At 41.1% G+C, this 18,160-nt stretch overlaps 1 protein-coding gene across 1 annotated transcript in view; it reads left to right on the plus strand.

The window, feature by feature from the left end:
• LOC135491126 (A disintegrin and metalloproteinase with thrombospondin motifs 9-like) overlaps nucleotides 1-14,926 on the plus strand; it is a 55,896-nt gene extending 40,970 nt beyond the window's left edge. Inside the window, exons 20-35 of the mRNA XM_064776793.1 lie at nucleotides 1,909-2,343; nucleotides 2,692-2,859; nucleotides 3,498-3,731; nucleotides 4,095-4,253; nucleotides 4,699-4,875; nucleotides 7,146-7,310; nucleotides 7,629-7,799; nucleotides 8,302-8,475; nucleotides 8,851-9,042; nucleotides 10,656-10,794; nucleotides 11,508-11,599; nucleotides 11,867-11,961; nucleotides 12,422-12,558; nucleotides 13,324-13,415; nucleotides 13,586-13,690; nucleotides 14,168-14,926. Of these exons, the coding sequence (XP_064632863.1) occupies nucleotides 1,909-2,343; nucleotides 2,692-2,859; nucleotides 3,498-3,731; nucleotides 4,095-4,253; nucleotides 4,699-4,875; nucleotides 7,146-7,310; nucleotides 7,629-7,799; nucleotides 8,302-8,475; nucleotides 8,851-9,042; nucleotides 10,656-10,794; nucleotides 11,508-11,599; nucleotides 11,867-11,961; nucleotides 12,422-12,558; nucleotides 13,324-13,415; nucleotides 13,586-13,690; nucleotides 14,168-14,260 (2,628 nt within the window). The 3' untranslated portion in view covers nucleotides 14,261-14,926. The remainder of the gene's footprint in view (nucleotides 1-1,908; nucleotides 2,344-2,691; nucleotides 2,860-3,497; nucleotides 3,732-4,094; nucleotides 4,254-4,698; nucleotides 4,876-7,145; nucleotides 7,311-7,628; nucleotides 7,800-8,301; nucleotides 8,476-8,850; nucleotides 9,043-10,655; nucleotides 10,795-11,507; nucleotides 11,600-11,866; nucleotides 11,962-12,421; nucleotides 12,559-13,323; nucleotides 13,416-13,585; nucleotides 13,691-14,167) is intronic.
• Nucleotides 14,927-18,160: the final 3,234 nt, after the last annotated feature.

The following is an 18,160-nucleotide window of genomic DNA, read 5'->3' on the forward strand; positions in this document are numbered from 1 at the left end:
AGCCCATCAGTCGTCGTTACTGTGACCTAGAGCCTTGCCTCATTTGGTACTATGGCGATTGGGCCCCTGTAAGTCAGAGAAGTGTATTTATAGATTTTGTGGATGCCGTCATACTGTCCGCCTATTGTCATACTTTAGTACCATGTGCACGTGTGATTGTCTTGTCTCCCTCTTACTAATCTTTGTGTCTTAAGTACTCTTAAAGGGAGACTATAGGCAGGAACAAAGTGGGCCAGATTAGATTATCGGATGCCAACGATAGCTGTCTGTAAATCCCACAGTACAGCATTAAAGTGATACTATGAAGTGATTTACAACTTTGCAGAAATACGTCCGTTTTTAATTGTTGATCACAAATGTAAAGCTCAAATTTTCCATTTTTGATTAGATTTATTATAAAATCGCTGAATGTAAACCACCGCGACTGCGAAAATATTCATGTTGTGACGTCATCAACGAAAACGGCATCGAAGCGAGCCGTCCGGGCGGGATAAACAATCAATTTCTCGAAAATGTGCATTTCGATTCGAAAACCTTACCGATTTATGAGAAAGTGACGTAGTCATTTGTCAAAAACAGCTAAAACATTATATGGTGAAATTTGACACGAGTTACCCTTTAATCTACTGTTTATTACCTGAAGTCCAACCAGACTCATCAGTTCCATTTACCTTGAATTCAGTCAGCTGCAAACCACCACTTCCTGCCCATAGTCCCTTTTATTTGGTGTTGGTGTTTGTTCATCCATAAAGTTGCATGTCCCTTGATATCTGTGAGAAGTATGACCAGACAACACTCTAATGGCTGTCAGACATTTTCTCGCAGGAATCGCTCCTCTTTTACTGGTTTGATCATAAATCTTACTCCGGTTAAATGCCCAACCCTGGGTAATTTAGATAGGTGCATGGTATGCCTGTGCCGCCTCTATTTGGAAATGTGCCAGTATGGATGGAAACCCTCCCATATAGATGGTGCCCAGGTTGATATTTTGGTTCATTCGATTGTAAAGATATTGAAAACTGTTTAAACGTCATCAACATCCAATCATTTATTTCTTTATATCCTCCTGGTAGTGACATCAACCCTTTGAACCTATCACATTACAGCGATTGTAATCGACGCATTCCAATCATAGTGGCACATATCCGAATGGGCTTGGTACATGTCCCTATAGAGGTCCTTCATGTGACACTCGTGCTGCCGCCATATTGGCCGCAAAAATCTCGAGCAATACACAATTCGCAACAGTATCAATAGAAAAGTGAAGACATCAAAATGTGACGATAGGGAAGTGAAGAACCGTCATTTATGGTTGTAGATGGTCCTTGTCATGTTGTAAATTATATGTTCGAAGCCACTTTCTAAGTTTCTGTTACAGACTTCAAATTCTAACCACCAATCCAAAGATACTTCTCAAAACTTGCCTATATTTTTTTCCATTTTAACAGTGAATAGGGGAGGGAAATTATTTTGGACACACCCTGTATATATAGAAGCATGCATTGCTGTAGTATAGATTTATACTAAAATTAACCTTTTTTCTCAGTTTGTCAGTACTATAGTAATGCTGATAAGAAATTCTGCTCTGTTTTACTTCTATTTGATGAGAAAATGGAAATTATGTTGATATCATTTCCTTTGATTTCGGTGCATAAAAACACTATTTAGTCGTTGCCTGTTCAAATGTGCCTGTTGATTTAATTGTTGCATTGAGAAAGTTAATCAATATATCAACTGTATTTTGAGAAGATTCTTCATCTAACAGTACGTATGGTATGTTAACTTGCCTCATTATGGAACAATTCAAATTGAGGAGAATTAGGATCTCCCAAAACCGCATCAGGCTGTACTTTTGTTGTGTTGATTTGAAAGTTTAGCTAATTAAAACAAAACTTGCATCTCTTTCAGTGTTCAACATCCTGTGGTAAGGGCGTCCAAGAACGCATTGTTAAATGTCGCTCTTCTGATGGCTATCCTGTCAATGACCTTGAATGTGACGAAGACAACCGGCCTGAAGACAAACAATCGTGCCAGGTCAAAGAATGTCGAAAGGAAAGACCGAAGCCACCGCCAATAACAACAACAACAACATTGCAACCGTCTACCACAACGTCGACAACGACAACAAAGAAATTGATTGTGAAATCGGCAGACAAGATCGCGACTACCTTGTCCCCAGTTCATATATCGACATTTAGGACGACGCTGGCGAAGGTTGCTAGAGTTTACAGCTCCGTTAAAATACAATTGCCCTCTATATCTCGCAAGGTGACAAAAGCAAAGGATATCCTTTTGCGAAATCCTGAGTCAACTACGGAATGGAGGACAGGGAATTGGATAACAGTGAGTTCAGAAAATAACCTTACTTATATGTGTTATGTTTGCATCTTCAGATTGAATTTCCATTTTGGCGTAGCCTGTCCTGCAGAAAGTCTGTTCCATTCAAGTAGGGACCTATTCGTGGAGGTGTCGCTTGACGTGTTGACCCAGATTCAAGAATCCTAGCACAAGATCTATCAATGAAACCACATCCCGCCTAAAGATTTTGACGGGCCACACAAAACTCACAATGTTCATTTGGGTTTCTTAATTGAATGCCTTTAATATTTATACAGGATGTTCTAGTTGCTCATGTTCTTATTATCCTGAAATGTCCACATCCTGAAATTCACATGCTCCGTTCTCTTCCAGTGCTCTCGTAGCTGCGGGCGTGGTTATCGCGAGCGCTACGTGAGTTGTCGGGACAAAAACAACGTGGCAGTGGAAGAGTCTCTGTGTGCTCACACTCAACGTCCACCAGCAGTCGAATCATGTCTCGTAGCCTTGTGTACAGAATGGAGAACAGGAGACTGGGGGCATGTAAGTATGTTGTGTGGTTCAAAATGCTGTACACTTCATAACTTTCCCACCTATTTTGATTTGATTTCAAAATAAAGAGTCGCCCTCACTATCACTTGTGAACATGATCGACTGAGAAACGAACCTGGGACCTCAGAGATGACAGGCTCCGATATGTTTCCACTTTGCCACTCCAACTGGTCAAGGGTAACAGTTGATGGCCAGTGATTAAACCCTTCACGTCCAGTGATTGCCAGTGGAATTCCAATCTAGTCTTAAAGGGAACTGAAACCGCCCAGCCAATTCCTATGACCTCGTTTTCATTTCCCGCGTATCGGGTGATCAGAACGAGGCATGAATGAAACGTGGCGCCTAGCTGTCAATCATTGAGTGACGTCACTACTATGGAATTTACTACGAAAACTCATGAAGGAAAGATCGCATGACTCACGTGATTCTCACATGATTCTCAATAATAACAAATTGAACTGCGCATGCTCGGGCACTGGGGGCAGAGCTACAAATCTGAACTCGAATAGGAAGTTGGAAGTTTGACTTTCTCGGGCGGTGAAAGTCGAAAAGTTGAATAAATCGCTCGGCGGTTCCAGTTCCCTTTAATGTGTTAGATTTTAACAGTGCATTCTTTGTTCTCTTCACAGTGCACTGTAAGCTGTGGCGGTGGTGACCAGAAGCGTATGGTGAAATGCATTCAACTAGATGAACAGTTCAACTTTAATAGATACACCGATACTTGCGAGATTGGAAAGAAACCTGTGAACCAACAAAAATGCAATAACAACAACTGCGTCAATCCGAACAATTTTGATATTGCGCACATATCGAGTAACAATGTTGTTGGCACTAAACATTGGAGGGTTGGCCCGTGGGGTCAGGTAAGTAACATGATGTCTTGAGAAAATGCCTTTGCAAGAATCCTGAGGAAGATCGGTTCATAATTGCGCCTACTTGACTTTCAAAACCTGCCATTACTTGAAAGTCTTCAGCAGTCTTTTGAAGAGAGTGGACACTAAATTGCCATGTCAACATCATCAGTCTTTTGAAGAGGGCCAACATTTAAAGATAAGGAAATGAGCATAGTGAGTGACCTTCTGAAATATGACATCAAAATTGGTGACGGTTTCATATCTCTGTCAAAGAAAAATACTGTGCCTTGTATTTTTCTACAGTATTTTCTTAGAACTCATCAAATTAAGCAACCAATCACATATACTATCGTCTTCTATATGCATTTCCAGTGTTCTCGTTCATGTGGCGGAGGGGAACAGCGTCGCCAGGTGGCCTGTTTTGATGAGGAAGGAGCGAGCATCGGATGTGATCCAAATCAGAAGCCCGACGGCCGACGGAAGTGCAATGAGAATGGTTGTGCAAATTGGAATAATGGAGAATGGGGAGAGGTAGGTCAAAGAAAAATCTCCAGTTTATGGCCATCGACATGATATTCCCTTGACTGGCATGTTGTCGTTTAGCTTGGTTAGCTCATGAGGGTGGTTGGTACCATATGAGTGCCCGCCCCGCAAGTGTAGCTTAAACTGGGTTGCACCATTCGAGGGGTGTTGTATAATGGAAATTTCCCAATTCTCAGAGCGCACGTGAAGCGGCCAGCATGATACCAACTATGTCCATCTCTTGTCCTAAATCAATGCAAGTGAAGCTATCTGGTCCGCCTGGGGCCTCCAGTTACCTGCCAACTGAACAGCATCGGCTTCGAAAGCTTTCCTTAAATCTAGAAGACTAATGCTGGAGAGATATAGATCAGGAAAGCAAGTAGTCTGTAGACAGCTTTGTAATATGACATAGATATAAGAATTAATGTTGCAAATCACCTTTGTTTTATTTCAGTGTTCAGTAACATGTGGGACAGGGGCCCAGCAGCGCATTGTGAATTGTCAGCGACCAGATGGGGTGATCCTCTCGGATGACCGCTGCAAGATTCCTCGGCGCCCAGCAGACACACAAGATTGTAACATGACAAATTGCCCACTTGTTACAAAATGGCGGACTGGATCTTGGTCTGCGGTAAGCAATGATAAAAAAGAACTCTTTTCATATCACTGGGGTTAAGACCTATAGATAGAACTAGTGATGGAAAAGAGATGGAAAGACCTGTTTGAATACTCATTTCAGATACATCTTAGTCAACAGGGTTGCCACTAGTTGGCAGGTCCTGCAAAATCTATTTTTTAAAATAACAATTCTGTGACCTTTGAACCTTAAATTATCTGTTTTGATTGGTTTATTTCTGAAGAGATCCTGTTGATATCCAGTATTTTGATTGGTTTGAACTTACTGACACCTGTAGCGTTTCTGGGTGACCTGGCTACTACCCACGGAGCAACTAACCCAAGTAGCACACTCGAACAGAGCTGGCCTTTACGCTGTCCAAAAACTGGGGTAGTAGTATCAAGGTTAAAATATCACACGGAGTAAAGGGTAATAAAATACTTTCTCAATTATAGTCGGGACTGACTATATAAAATTTCGAAACAAAGTATGTCAAGGTACTGATATGAAGTGCGGGGAGGGTGTGGGGAAGGCCCCAAACTGAAAATATAGTTTCAAATGATTTGATAGAAGATGAATGCAGGCATGGTGAGAGGGAGACATTTTATTAATACGAAACAGTTTAGTTGTTGCACTCATCGTTGCAGACACACTTGTTGACATTGCCAACAAATGATTGCCAAATTCCTGCTTACTTCGGAAGTATGTTTCTTGGAATACAATTGTATAACTGGGGCACTTCATCTTACTATGTGGTACTGTGGTGTTGTTGACCATCATTGCCAGTTAACTTGTCATTTTGCCAAATGTACTTTGGTAGAACAGTTTTGGCACAGATACCTGTTAAAAGAACAATGTTTAACAAGGCAGTATAAACAAGAAGAATGTTAAACATGCATGTCACATGTATAACTTCCGGAACAGTTATGGACTTTTGCCAAAGTACTTTAGCGGATACATAATGTTGGCAAACTGCTTTGTTATGAATGTTCAACTATTACTAGGTAATCTTCTTTTTTTCAAATCAAGAATCCGGATGCTACTCACTTTGTCAGATGTAAACAAGAAAGAATATTAGGCAATCTTTCCATGTCGATGAAAGAATCCTCTTCCATCATTTGTTCGAATTACAAACGGAATATAGAGGAGGGAATATTACAATACAATTGCATGAAACTTCCGATACAGATAACCCCTTGTCCCATTCAGTCAAGAAGCCCGGCAGCAACCCTCTCTTGAATCTTGGTGTACCCTCTTGACTTGAGGTCATTCTCCTTCATAGGTTCAGTAATGACCTTTTACAGCTGTTCCAATAACTGTGATACCATTTATCCTTTGACTTACCATGACCTTTGGCAGTTCAGACAATAAATATTGCGGTAGGCAGAAAATCTGCATTGATTCCGCATAGGGTCTGAAGTGCTCCTTGCCTGGCATAAGAGAGCTAAAGTAGCTGTGGTAATTCAGGTAGTCATCCGCATGACACTTACCTGTCATTTTACGAGTTCAAGAGTCACTCTCATTCTATTTCTTTTTCTGAAGTGTCACCATTGTTACAATACAGTAGAAACTCTCTATTAAAGAGAACTGAAACCGCCCAGCCAATTCGTATGACCTCGTTTTCATTTCCCGCGTATCGGGTGATCAGAATGAGGTATGAATGAAACATGGCGCCTAGCTGTCAATCATTGAGTGAATGAATGAATTGAAAAACTTATATTGGGCGCCTTTCCGTGGTCCACCACGCTCAAGGCGCCACCCCCCCTAAATAGTCCTCAAACAAGGTGGTTTTGAGTTGCCTCTTAAATGATGTTTCTGGTAGAGCCCTGACGGAAACAGGAAGTTTGTTCCACAGGTATGGGCCACAGCATGAGAAGCTGCGGTCACCATACATGAGTGACATCACTACTTTGGAATTTACTACGAAAACTCATGAATGAAAGATCGCATGACTCACATGATTCTCACATGATTCTCAATAATAACAAATTGAACTGCGCATGCTCGGGCACTGGGGGCGGAGCTACAAATCTGAACTCGAATAGGAAGTTGGAAGTTTGACTTTCTCGGACGGTGAAAGTCGAAAAGTTGAATAAATCGCTCGGCGGTTACAGTTCCCTTTAAGGACATCCTGGGACTTACAAATGTTGTCTTTATTTGAGACCAGGGTGTACCATTTGTATAAATTTCACCAGGTCACAATCAACTTCACTGTAACCACTCAAGGACATCCTTCTACCTCTGTGTAGGCCTACTGATAATCTGTTTTGATTTCTTTATTTCAGTGCTCTGTCAATTGCGGCCGTGGCGAGAGATATCGCGATGTTCATTGCATTGATGAGGAAAAGAATCAGCTTTCAGAGAAAATGTGCGACAAGAAAAAACCAAAGACGGTCAGAAAATGTCACGTCACAAAGTGTCCGAGGTGGTCAAAATCTCCCTGGAGCGAGGTAAAACATTTGGTGACAAGAAGAAAGACAGCCTGCCTCAGGCTTTGAATGCTGAATTGGATGCCTTTAATAGCCTTGTACCCTCTAAACGGTTGCATACTGTTCCATTCTGATGTATGTTGATGTATCTTATCAAATATGTGCTGCTCTCTGTCCTCTGATATAGTAACCAGTTTGTGCTTGAAGTCAAATAAGGTCATCTAAATTATCTAAATTATGAGAATGTTGCCAAAAAATATTTCATTCTCGATCACAGAATGTCTTGAAAATATGTTCCAATCTCTAGGTTAGGTGCCTAATGTGTTCCTCTCATTCCAGTGTTCCATCAGCTGTGGCGAAGGTATGAGGTCGAGGTTGATTGAATGTAAACGTAGCTCTCGGGTCCTGGATCCCAGGTACTGCGAGCAGGCGGAGAAACCAGACGAATATGAGAAGTGTTTTGAGGAGAGTTGTTCTACCCTGACCTGGAGAACGGGACCGTGGTCTAGGGTAGGTCAATTGTTAAAGAATGAGATTAGCTGTTACTGTAGTTGAAGAGGCATCCTGAGTCTCATGGCATTAGACTCCCTTAAAATGTTGGCCTACTGGTAGAAAAGAAACCCCTATGAATATCTTACAAAGCACTTACTGTTTGCAGTCAAGATGGTCCATTTCAAGCAATGTAGACTTAACATTGGGAGTGCTTAGTGTGGCAGGGCATGTATCAGTGCCCATTAGTGTAGTATATGTAGTAGACCTCTTCTTTTACATTCCAGTGTTCTGTATCTTGTAACTCCGGCAACAAGCAGCGTCTCGTCTCCTGTTTTAACCTGTTGGCCTACTGGTAGAAAAGAAACCCCTATGAATATCTTACAAAGCACTTACTGTTTGCAGTCAAGATGGTCCATTTCAAGCAATGTAGACTTAACATTGGGAGTGCTTAGTGTGGCAGGGCATGTATCAGTGCCCATTAGTGTAGTATATGTAGTAGACCTCTTCTTTTACATTCCAGTGTTCTGTATCTTGTAACTCCGGCAACAAGCAGCGTCTCGTCTCCTGTTTTAACCTGACGAGCAAGGAGCAAGTCACCGATCGATTCTGTGATGTAAATAACAAGCCTAAAGCCAAAAAGAAGTGTAACCAGCCGCCCTGTCCGTTTATATGGAGCACGGCAGAATGGTCAGCAGTAAGTATGTGAGAAAAAGGTTATAGAGTAGACCCGATTATAAATAACCTGGCCGACGTGATTATAATGTAGTCATTGCTTTCACGGAGCTGTATAAATGGTCCTACATGAGGGTACATCAAATAATCTCATTTGACCTGTTTCAGGTATGTAGCACATGACTTATGTCATTAGCACATCACTGGCACGCAGTTCGGCACACAACTTGCAGGCAGATGACACGTAATTTGCGCGTAACTTAAGCGTAGCAGAGAGGATGTCAACTGTAGTTGTAGATTAAACGATGCGAATTCTGCCATATATTCTATATTGAGGGTCTCGCAACTCTGCACCTAAAGTGGTGTTGTCATCTCAGACATTCTTCTCTTTTCGTAGTGTTCCCGTACGTGCGGTGAGGGCCAACAAAGACGGAAAGTCTCGTGCCATCGTGTGACAAAGGAGGGTTGGATCATCACTGACCAGGCCTCAACAAAATGTGACACTTCGGCAAAGCCATCCGAATTCAGAATATGCAGCTATGGACCATGCAACTCCCCCTATAAGTGGGACATAAAACCATGGAAGAAGGTATGGGGTTCCGTCCATGTTTTTAGCATTTTTGCATCTCAGATTTATTCTTCGTTGTTCCACATGTTTCAGTGTTTGGTCTTAGTTTATCAAGATGATCCGCACAGCAATTTTTATTATCATGTTATGAACCCAAGTGCATCTTCTTTATTCTTTCTGTTTTGTGAAATTAAAGGGGGGACTTGAGGCAGGAGCCAGGGCTATCCAATCAATGGTCTCCTGGAGACTAATATGCACAGATATTCATCATCAATACCAGTGTTTTAACCCTTTGGATTTTGGTGAAGAGAATGATTTCACTATTTGTTGCAACTTTAATTTTTCATCGGGGTTTAACGAATTTTATTATTTTTGTTCAGACTTTAACAGTCAGGGCAGCATCCAGGGTTAGGGGACCCCGTAAGTAGTATTGTGGTTACTCTAGATCTCCAGATCATGAAAGAAAATCTTTCGGTGTTTATAATCACATTGGAAATGGCAACTTTGGCAACGTGGACACATCTGTTAGTCGCCACTATTGCTAAAGTGCTTGCTCCTCGATGATTTTATCATAAGTCTTATGGAAGTTCATCTGTCCAGGAGTCAGGAATGTCAGAGTAGTTTTTAACTTGAAACTCCGGATAAATAGGCTCGAGCGCTTACGATCAGCTTTCAATCTCTGCTGAGACTTTTTTGACACGAAGGTCTTGTTAATAAGTGACTTCGTCAGGCTGACACAGCCTCTCAGCCATGTCTTGTGGAAAAAGCTTAGGGGAGCATAGACACATTGGAAATTCCCTCCAAAACCTGGGCCTGATGACGTCACCATGTAACCAAGCCGTTCGAACTCTCAGCAGAGATCAAAAGCTCAAAAGTAAGTCCTCCAATCTATCCGGAGTTTCGAATTAAAAACCATTCTGATATTACCTTTATATATACCCTACCTTCTTTTTGCATGTTTTGACCTATTTCAAATGTTTCAAATTCAAGGAACCTCTCTTAGTGGATGCCTCTGTAAGCAAGACTGATACCCTTGCAATTTTGACACTGATTTTGGTCCTAACTTGGTCCTTTTCATCCAATTTGACGTCTGTAATTAGGTACCTCTCTGTAAAGGACAGCAACTCTCAGTCACAAGGGTGTCCTTAATAGAGAGGTTTTACTGTAAATCCTTTCCATACACATTTCATGATCATGGAGAATCTCTCGGGAACCTCAACAGATGCATGTCTTTCCAACCTGACCCAGCTAGTCATTTCATTGATATATTTTCATTTCACTATATTTCTTTCAGTTGATTTCAAGCATGAATTGATCAAGTTTAACGATCCCTTTAGTTTATCCTATCGTAGACTGGTTCCCTTCCTACCTCTAGTAGGGATCAATAACTGTGATTGCCGTAGGATTGGGAACCAGTCTAACCCTGACAGTTGTGGTGCTTTGTCTGTATGATGATGACTCAGTTTTAACCGGGTGTGCCGAAACCACATCAAGAGAAAGTGCCAGCACGCTATTACCTTGTGACTCTCCTCCTTCATAGCTTCTCAGTCATCATCAGACACCACAAATCCCTGTCACTGACTTTAGGATTGTTATTTTATTTCAATTTATTTCATTTTTTCATTTCCCCTCAGTGTTCGGCCGATTGTGGACTGGGCAAAGCAAAACGTAAAGTTTATTGCGTGAATGGCGACGGGAAGAAACAAAGCCGGCGAAGATGTGGCGGCTCAAAGCATCGTCCCGATCGATCAAAGCTCTGTTATCTTAGACCTTGTGAGTTATGTTAGATTGGTTCGAGATCGTCCAGATGGAAATAACACAGTGTCGACTCTCAATCACGGGCTGCCTCATGATGTGATTGTCCACTTCACACGCAGCCAAAGTCACAGCAAAATGAGCTGATTTTAATGACCCGGCTATAATCTTTGACTGTTTGAAATGCAGACAACCATGCTGTGAGACATCCTATTGTAATAGATGAGCGATTCAGCACGTCCTATTGTTTATTTCATGAAGAAATAGGATGTTTATGAAACGTTTTCACTTCACTTGATCTGTAGTAACATTATCTATTCGATCATGAAACCTTTTCATTCGAATCAGTTTGATGAGCTATTGTTTATAACCACTAAACCATTCTCATCGCACCCCCATCCTTTCCCGATTAAATTTCTCTCTACTAAAGCATGGTCTCAATCATTTGCTTCATGATGTATGAATTTCTGTACAGCGGGATTACTTCGAGCACAAACATTTGGCCTCACATTTGTAGATTTTAGGATACTAAAGACAGAAATGGTTCTATTGTTGTCATGAAGGGGGGGGGGGGGGGGTCTACCAATCAAGCTGTACGTGTTGCAGCAAGTCTTAACTGCACATGGGTCATGTGAATTTCTACAGTATTATTAACATTGTCAATAATGTGTTTACAAGTAATGTTGCTCTTCTACTCCGAGGCAAAATTAAGAAAATCCATCATTCTTCAGGTTACGCCAACTCCTGTAAAGAACTTCGCTCAATGACGTCAATACGCCAAGACGGCCACTACCGTTTGATCATTCAGGGACATTTAGCTGAGGTAAATAGTTCTCTACAGGCTACAGAAGTTTTCTTTTCTCATGTCTTCCCATTTCATGATTGACTTTGATAGAGTCTGTCTCTAAACCAAGAGGTCTTGGGTTCAATTCCCAGCTGGGTCACCTAGTTTTCCCTTAGATTGAGCTGAGCTGCAGAGCATCTTTAGAGACAGCTGAAATAAATATCCCAAATGTGCAGGTGCATTACTCGGATCAGCAATATGCTATCAGTTGTGTCATTTGCATAAATTTTGTACTTTTTATTCCAGGTTTATTGTAAGGGTATGAAAAGGTCTGGACCAATAGAATATATATCATTAAAAGCTGGATGGGAGGGCAACTATGCCGAGGTCTACGGTAAAAGGTAGGCCTGAAGAAGATGCTCTTGCCATGTTGATAAAGACTTTTACTTTGCCACGCTCATTTTGCTCCATACTGACAAACAGAAAGAAATTGGAATTGAACAGAACAGCCCAAGTTGGTCCCTGGAACAGGCTTCCAAACAGTCTTCAAAATCATCTTGTTTTCGTCCAAAGCACCCTTCAAATGGGCAACTTAAATTGCTGCAACGTGTGACCATGACCGCATGCAACAAAAACCTCTTGTTTTTGGTGGTCAGCGCGGGTGCCTGCGATAAGAATTGGTGATTGCAACAACCTGCAATCAATGTCAAACCACTTTACCAGCCGATAAGCGATATTTTTGTCGTACGTAGCAACAATTATTATTGCAGGCTGCAGCTGTAGAAATTGCTTGTCTACACGGCGCATTAAGCTCATCAGGCCTTGGCCCATGAGATGAATTCTCATTGATTCTTTTTTCAGGTTGCTAAATTATAGTTCTTGTCCATACAATGGTGCTCGTAACATTAACTGTGATTGTGCAAAGTCGGAGTACACGCGGTCCGGATTCACTGGATATTCTAAAGTGCGGCTGGATCTAAAAACGATGAGATTAATTAGTAAGTGTTCATTCATTTGTCGTATACAGTGCTGGTCATCAACATGACCGTTATCATCCACTATATATATATATTTGTTTATTGTCACCTATTTATACAAATAGCCAGCCTTAAGGCTTATGAGACAGTTGTTCGAGCATACGAGTTGTGAGATGTCGTTTCAAGTTCTTACTGCCCATTTCTCATCTCATATGCCCAAATCACAAAATTTGCAACTTCTTTGGCAAATTCGCCCTTGGTTAACATAATCTGGAGTCTCTCCTCATCGTCACTTGGTTCAACAATGTCAATTTTGCTATACTATGAGACAACAGCGTAAGCTCTAACTTATTAAAAATCGTGCCTAAAACGGTGAGTCCACCAAACCACTTCGTTACATATCCGCCATCTTGACCTAGCCTCCACTATATGCAGATCATGCATGACATATCCATATACAATCTGCTGGAGATGATAGTCTCTGTTGGATTGAATGTTGGTTGGTCTAAGCTTTCTCGATTTTTTGGCTGCCTTCCACGTGACCATGTTGACTCTTATATTACTGTCTTGATGTCCACAAGTTTTTCAGTCCTTATTGATCCAGTATTGCTCAATCAGTGTCAGTTGGCTAGCTCAACTAAGCCTTTTCTCCTTTAGAAAATTTCATTTACAGCTTCAGGAATTGACACCAATGTTACTGCTTATGCTGATTGAGCAACTGGGCCCCGAGTGAGTAACTACAGAGATTATATGAAAGTACATTATCATCATCGTTTTTTTTTTCAGCCTCTGATTTTACATTCACATCAACCAAAGGGGCCAATCAGATTGCATACGGTACAGCTGGAGACTGCTACAGCACACAGAAATGTCCTCAGGTAGGCTATGCGTGTGTCCTTGAGCAAATTCCGAACTGCTATTTGGTGCAAAATTTAGCAATACTTGGGGTATCTATGGGTTCCGATAAGTGATCTTTTGTTATTGTAGAAGAAATTTCCCTGATAAAAGTCAAACTTGAAGATTGCAAGCTCTTCTCTTTCACTTCCAGGGCAAATTCAAGATCAATCTAACAGGTACAAACTTTGCTGTGTCAGACCGTACTCGGTGGCAAGGAGTAGGCTACAAACCAACGGTCCGAATTTCAGCATTCAAGGTATGATTTAATATAACTAGAGGTTGGGTCGTCTCTCTTTACAAACTCCCTTTATATCTGATCCGTGCACTACCCAGCTGTGTACATGAGCTTACATGCGTCTGGTCAACCAATAGTTTGTAGTTTTGTTCACAGAGCCAGGCCTAAAAACCCCTGAAAAACGTGGTAAAGGGCACATGTACATGCTTGAAATTTTGTGTTTTGATGGTGGCGTCATCTATAACACTCCCGAACATGGAAAACGTGGCATGATCTGACATGTCTTTAAGCCAAGGTCCAATCAGAATAGGTTCTTTAAGCGTTTTTTCCTGCACGTCCACAATTGTATGAACTTTCGGAGACATAAAACAAGTATCTATATGACTGTTTTAAACGAAATGAGGGTCCATTGTGTTAAATGATCGTTTCGTGGACAAAGTCACAATCAAACGATCAGGCTGAGATCACTTTTATATTCTCTTATCGTCTTTGTTTCAGGGTCATCGAATAATCGAAGGCACTTGTGGTGGCTATTGCGGCCACTGCTCCCTCGATCCAACAACGGGCCTAATGGTACAGGTCGTGCCGTGATCATGTCACCATGCCCCCGCGGGCTCTATGGTATTGGAGGTGCTATGTGATATCTGTGATAAAAAAGTAGAGAGTGGCGATCGTTAGCCTACGGGTCAGGTGAATTTGGCGCTGGTGCAGGCTCTCCAAGGATGTCGATCAGCAGGAAATGGACCCTCTTCTCCGCAAGGGAGTTGCAACTGGAAAGAGCAGGATTGGTTGGCAATCGTCTCGAATATCTCTGGCGCAGCTGCATGAGATTGGATCATAGACGCTGGGACGAGGACTACTCTCTGAGGACTAGCCTTACGCCTTGAACTGGTCAATAGCCCAAGCCATGGCTTTGATAATCAGGTTACATTGCCAGGTTTTTCAGGAGGGAATCTTATCAGAAGATGCTGCATACATAAGAGGTCAATATACAAGTGTTGTACCTTGTCATGATTATGATTTAACAGAACGCACAAGGAAAATCAATTGTAGATTTTGTACTCAGGAAATTTTGTAGGCATTTAAACTCTGTTAGGTTATGCTTGAAGCTGACATTTCTTTTTTTTAGCTCACCTCTTAGCAGAGGTGAGCTTATCCCATACCGTGGCGTCCGTCGTCCGTCGTCGTCGTCGTCGTCGTCGTCGTCGTCGTCGTCGTCGTCCGTCGTCCGTTAGCAGGGCACGTTTCGTAACTGTTAGAGCTATTGAGTTGAAACTTGGTACACATGTACCCTTATGTAATGACACCTGGGAGACCAAGTTTCGGTCCGATTCGTTTCATGGTTTGGCCACCAGGGGGCCAAACGTTAAAAGTGAAAATATGCAATATCTCCCTTAATAGTAGTCGGGAAATTTTGAAAAAAATATGGTAGGTACTTCTAGCAAAGGTGCATCATATATCCTCCGGGTTTTTGATTTAACCTCCTTTTCAAGGTCACAGAGGTCAAATGGTGTAAATTAGCCGTTAGGATGTAACGATGGCACGTTTCTAAACTGCAATGACTATTGATACCAAATTTGGTACACATTTACCCCTTAGTCAGGTGATCTCAGGGACCAAAGTTTGGTCCAATATGATTCACCACTTGACCACCAGGGGGCAAAATCCAAAAACCTTAAAAATGTGATTATTCCTTAACTTCTTGCCCGATTGCCACCAATTTGATATCATGGGTACATCTAACCACCATACAGTATATGTCACACAGGTTTTTAATTTGACCTTCTTGTCAAGGTCACAGAGGTCAAATGGCGTAAATTCGCCGTCAGGCCGTTACTATGGCACGTTTCTTAACTGCAATGACTATTGATCACAAATTAAGTACACATGTACCCTTTGGTCAGGTGATCTCAGGTACCGAAGTTTGGTGCGATCTGATTTGCCGTTTGGCCTCCAGGGAGGGGGCCAAATCCTAAATTCTTCAAAATGCCATTATTCCTAGTAATGACTTGCCCGATTGGCACCAATTTTATATCATAGGTACATCTAATTCTAACAACCATTCAATGTGTCACCCGGGTCTTCTTTGATTTGACCTACTTTTCAAGGTCACAGAGGTCGAATGTACTGTAAATTGGCCATTTTGGGGAAATTGTAATTGCTTGGACCTACATCAAACCTAACACTACATGACACAAGACCATGCTCTTTATCCATCTTTCCTCCACATGAGGTGAGCACAATGGCCCTGGCCATTTCATCACTTTTCTTTCAAGTATTTTATTAGTCTCAATGAGTCGGTCTGTTCCACGGCAATAGAGGCCATGGCTGCAGGCTCCAGCCATCTGTCATGGTTACATAAAGTGCTCTAAAATCATGTTAAAGGCCAACTCTGTTCGTTCAAAAATTAAAACTTTACCGTGTATTTGAAAATTTCCTGTTGTTGTGTAATTGATCTACAGAGATACTTTAAATGCCAAGTTTCAGCAAATTTGCATGCATAATAACTGCACAACGGCGGGTCTATTTCTATTTACCTGAGCCACAACAAAATACAGTAGATGGTTCAGGCCTTTAAGGGCCTCCGTGTATGCTCCAACCTCAAAAGATTTCGAATGTGCCATATATATTTATAATGAGGGTTGCATTATTTGTGGCTTCATACAGCTTTGTATATTTCTGGTTCCGCATATTGTCGATTCCACTTCAGGTCTACTTGATGTGGGTAATAAGACCTTGACCTTTGCATGATGGTGTCCCAAGACATTTTTCGCGACATATTCCGAGTAGTGTAGGTTTAAAGGATGAGTTGGGTGAAACTCCCAGGCGTAAATTTACTGATCATAGATCATTTGCTTACCTTTTCAGATTGCATGCCAGCATCGCCCTCTATGTAGGAGCTCTACATTTATACTTAATGAGTAATTACAACAACCACTCCTTTCTGTTTTTTGTGATTGTTAAAGGGGCTATTATAGTATTACATTAAACATTGGACTTTTTTGGGGGGGACACATAGTATAACATTTACCAGGTTTACTTTAGGTGGATGTATTTCAGTAAGATGAACCTTTAGAAATTATTTTAATATTCGTAATAGAAGGCTATACAATAGATTGTTTTCAGCACAAATACAGTGTAACCTCTCTATTAGGCACACCCTTGAGACTCTAAAAAATTATGAGAGGTACAGTCTTGATTAGAGAGGTCAGATTAAATGGAATTGACCAATTTCATCCCAAAAATCAGTGTTCTTGATAGAGAGGGTCGTGATAACAGAGGTGTTTGTTAAGGAGGATGCCATTGTATTACTGTTTAAGGTCTGGAGCCTTAACTGCAGAACTTGACATAGGCCTATACCATTGGGTTACAGGGAACTTACTGCGCCATCTTCAGTTTTATTTTCGAGACATACTTTGTATGTCAAATGATTTAAAGTAAGCCTGGTTTTGTTGTGGAATAAAAAAAGGTTTGTGTATAATTAAATTATTTTTGATGTAAATACACATATACAACATATATAATGTACTGTACGCATAATGGAACAATGTATTGTATCCCACATAGCATCTTTCTTTTAGGCCACACCAATTAATCAAAAGCAGGCTACATGAAAACAAAGACAGGCCTACATGGGGTGAATTTCCTCAGAATGTTGATAGTTATGGGACTCACAATTATGACACTGCCAATTTTCTTCAAGTTTCAGTTCGTAATTATTTTTTTTGTCTAGCCTACAGCCGGCCATGGGCACTGTGTATTTGTACGTATATGTGATGGTAATTTTGTTCTTGGATATTGTACACAAGTATCTTACTAACTGTCTAAAAGCCATCCCGTGAATATACCATTTAGAGATTATGAGTCGGAGCAAGAGTTATAAAGACTGGTCTTACAGGGGGGGGTAGGAGGTTTACATTGACCACTGCATAAGAAAATAATTCTAATAAATTTAGGAGCTTTCATTTGTTTTTAATCATCTTATCATAATTATGCTAGTCATTTAACATTTTTATGAATTATGCACTGATCTTTAGAATTCGATGCAAAATTTCATATACTATTGATTATAATTAATAATGCTGTATATTGATAAAGAACTCTTAATGCGGTTATATCCATGTACAGGGCCAAAAGGCCAGTAATTTAAGTCATGCGACATTTTGTACATTTTGATGTATTCGGATGATAGTTTTATAATAAAATGACCATGTACATATAACTGTATGTCCATAGGATACCAACTTCACTGAAATTTTGTTTATTTAGTGTACCAGGCAATTGAAAACATATTGATTGGAAACGGTTCAAGTAATGACATCACAAGCAAAGATTGCAATCACATCATTTCAGATCAACTCCCTGGGATCGACAGAGATAATTACTGTAAAACCAGTCAGGTGCTGTCAAGGCTTTTTGGAATAGTCTGTGGCACCTCCACATTGTACTGGATGATGCTGCCATAGAAAGCCAGAACAGCTCCTGCCTGGG

This window comes from Lineus longissimus, chromosome 7 (assembly GCF_910592395.1).
Source record: "Lineus longissimus chromosome 7, tnLinLong1.2, whole genome shotgun sequence".
In the NCBI taxonomy this organism is placed as follows: Eukaryota; Metazoa; Nemertea; class Pilidiophora; order Heteronemertea; family Lineidae; genus Lineus; species Lineus longissimus.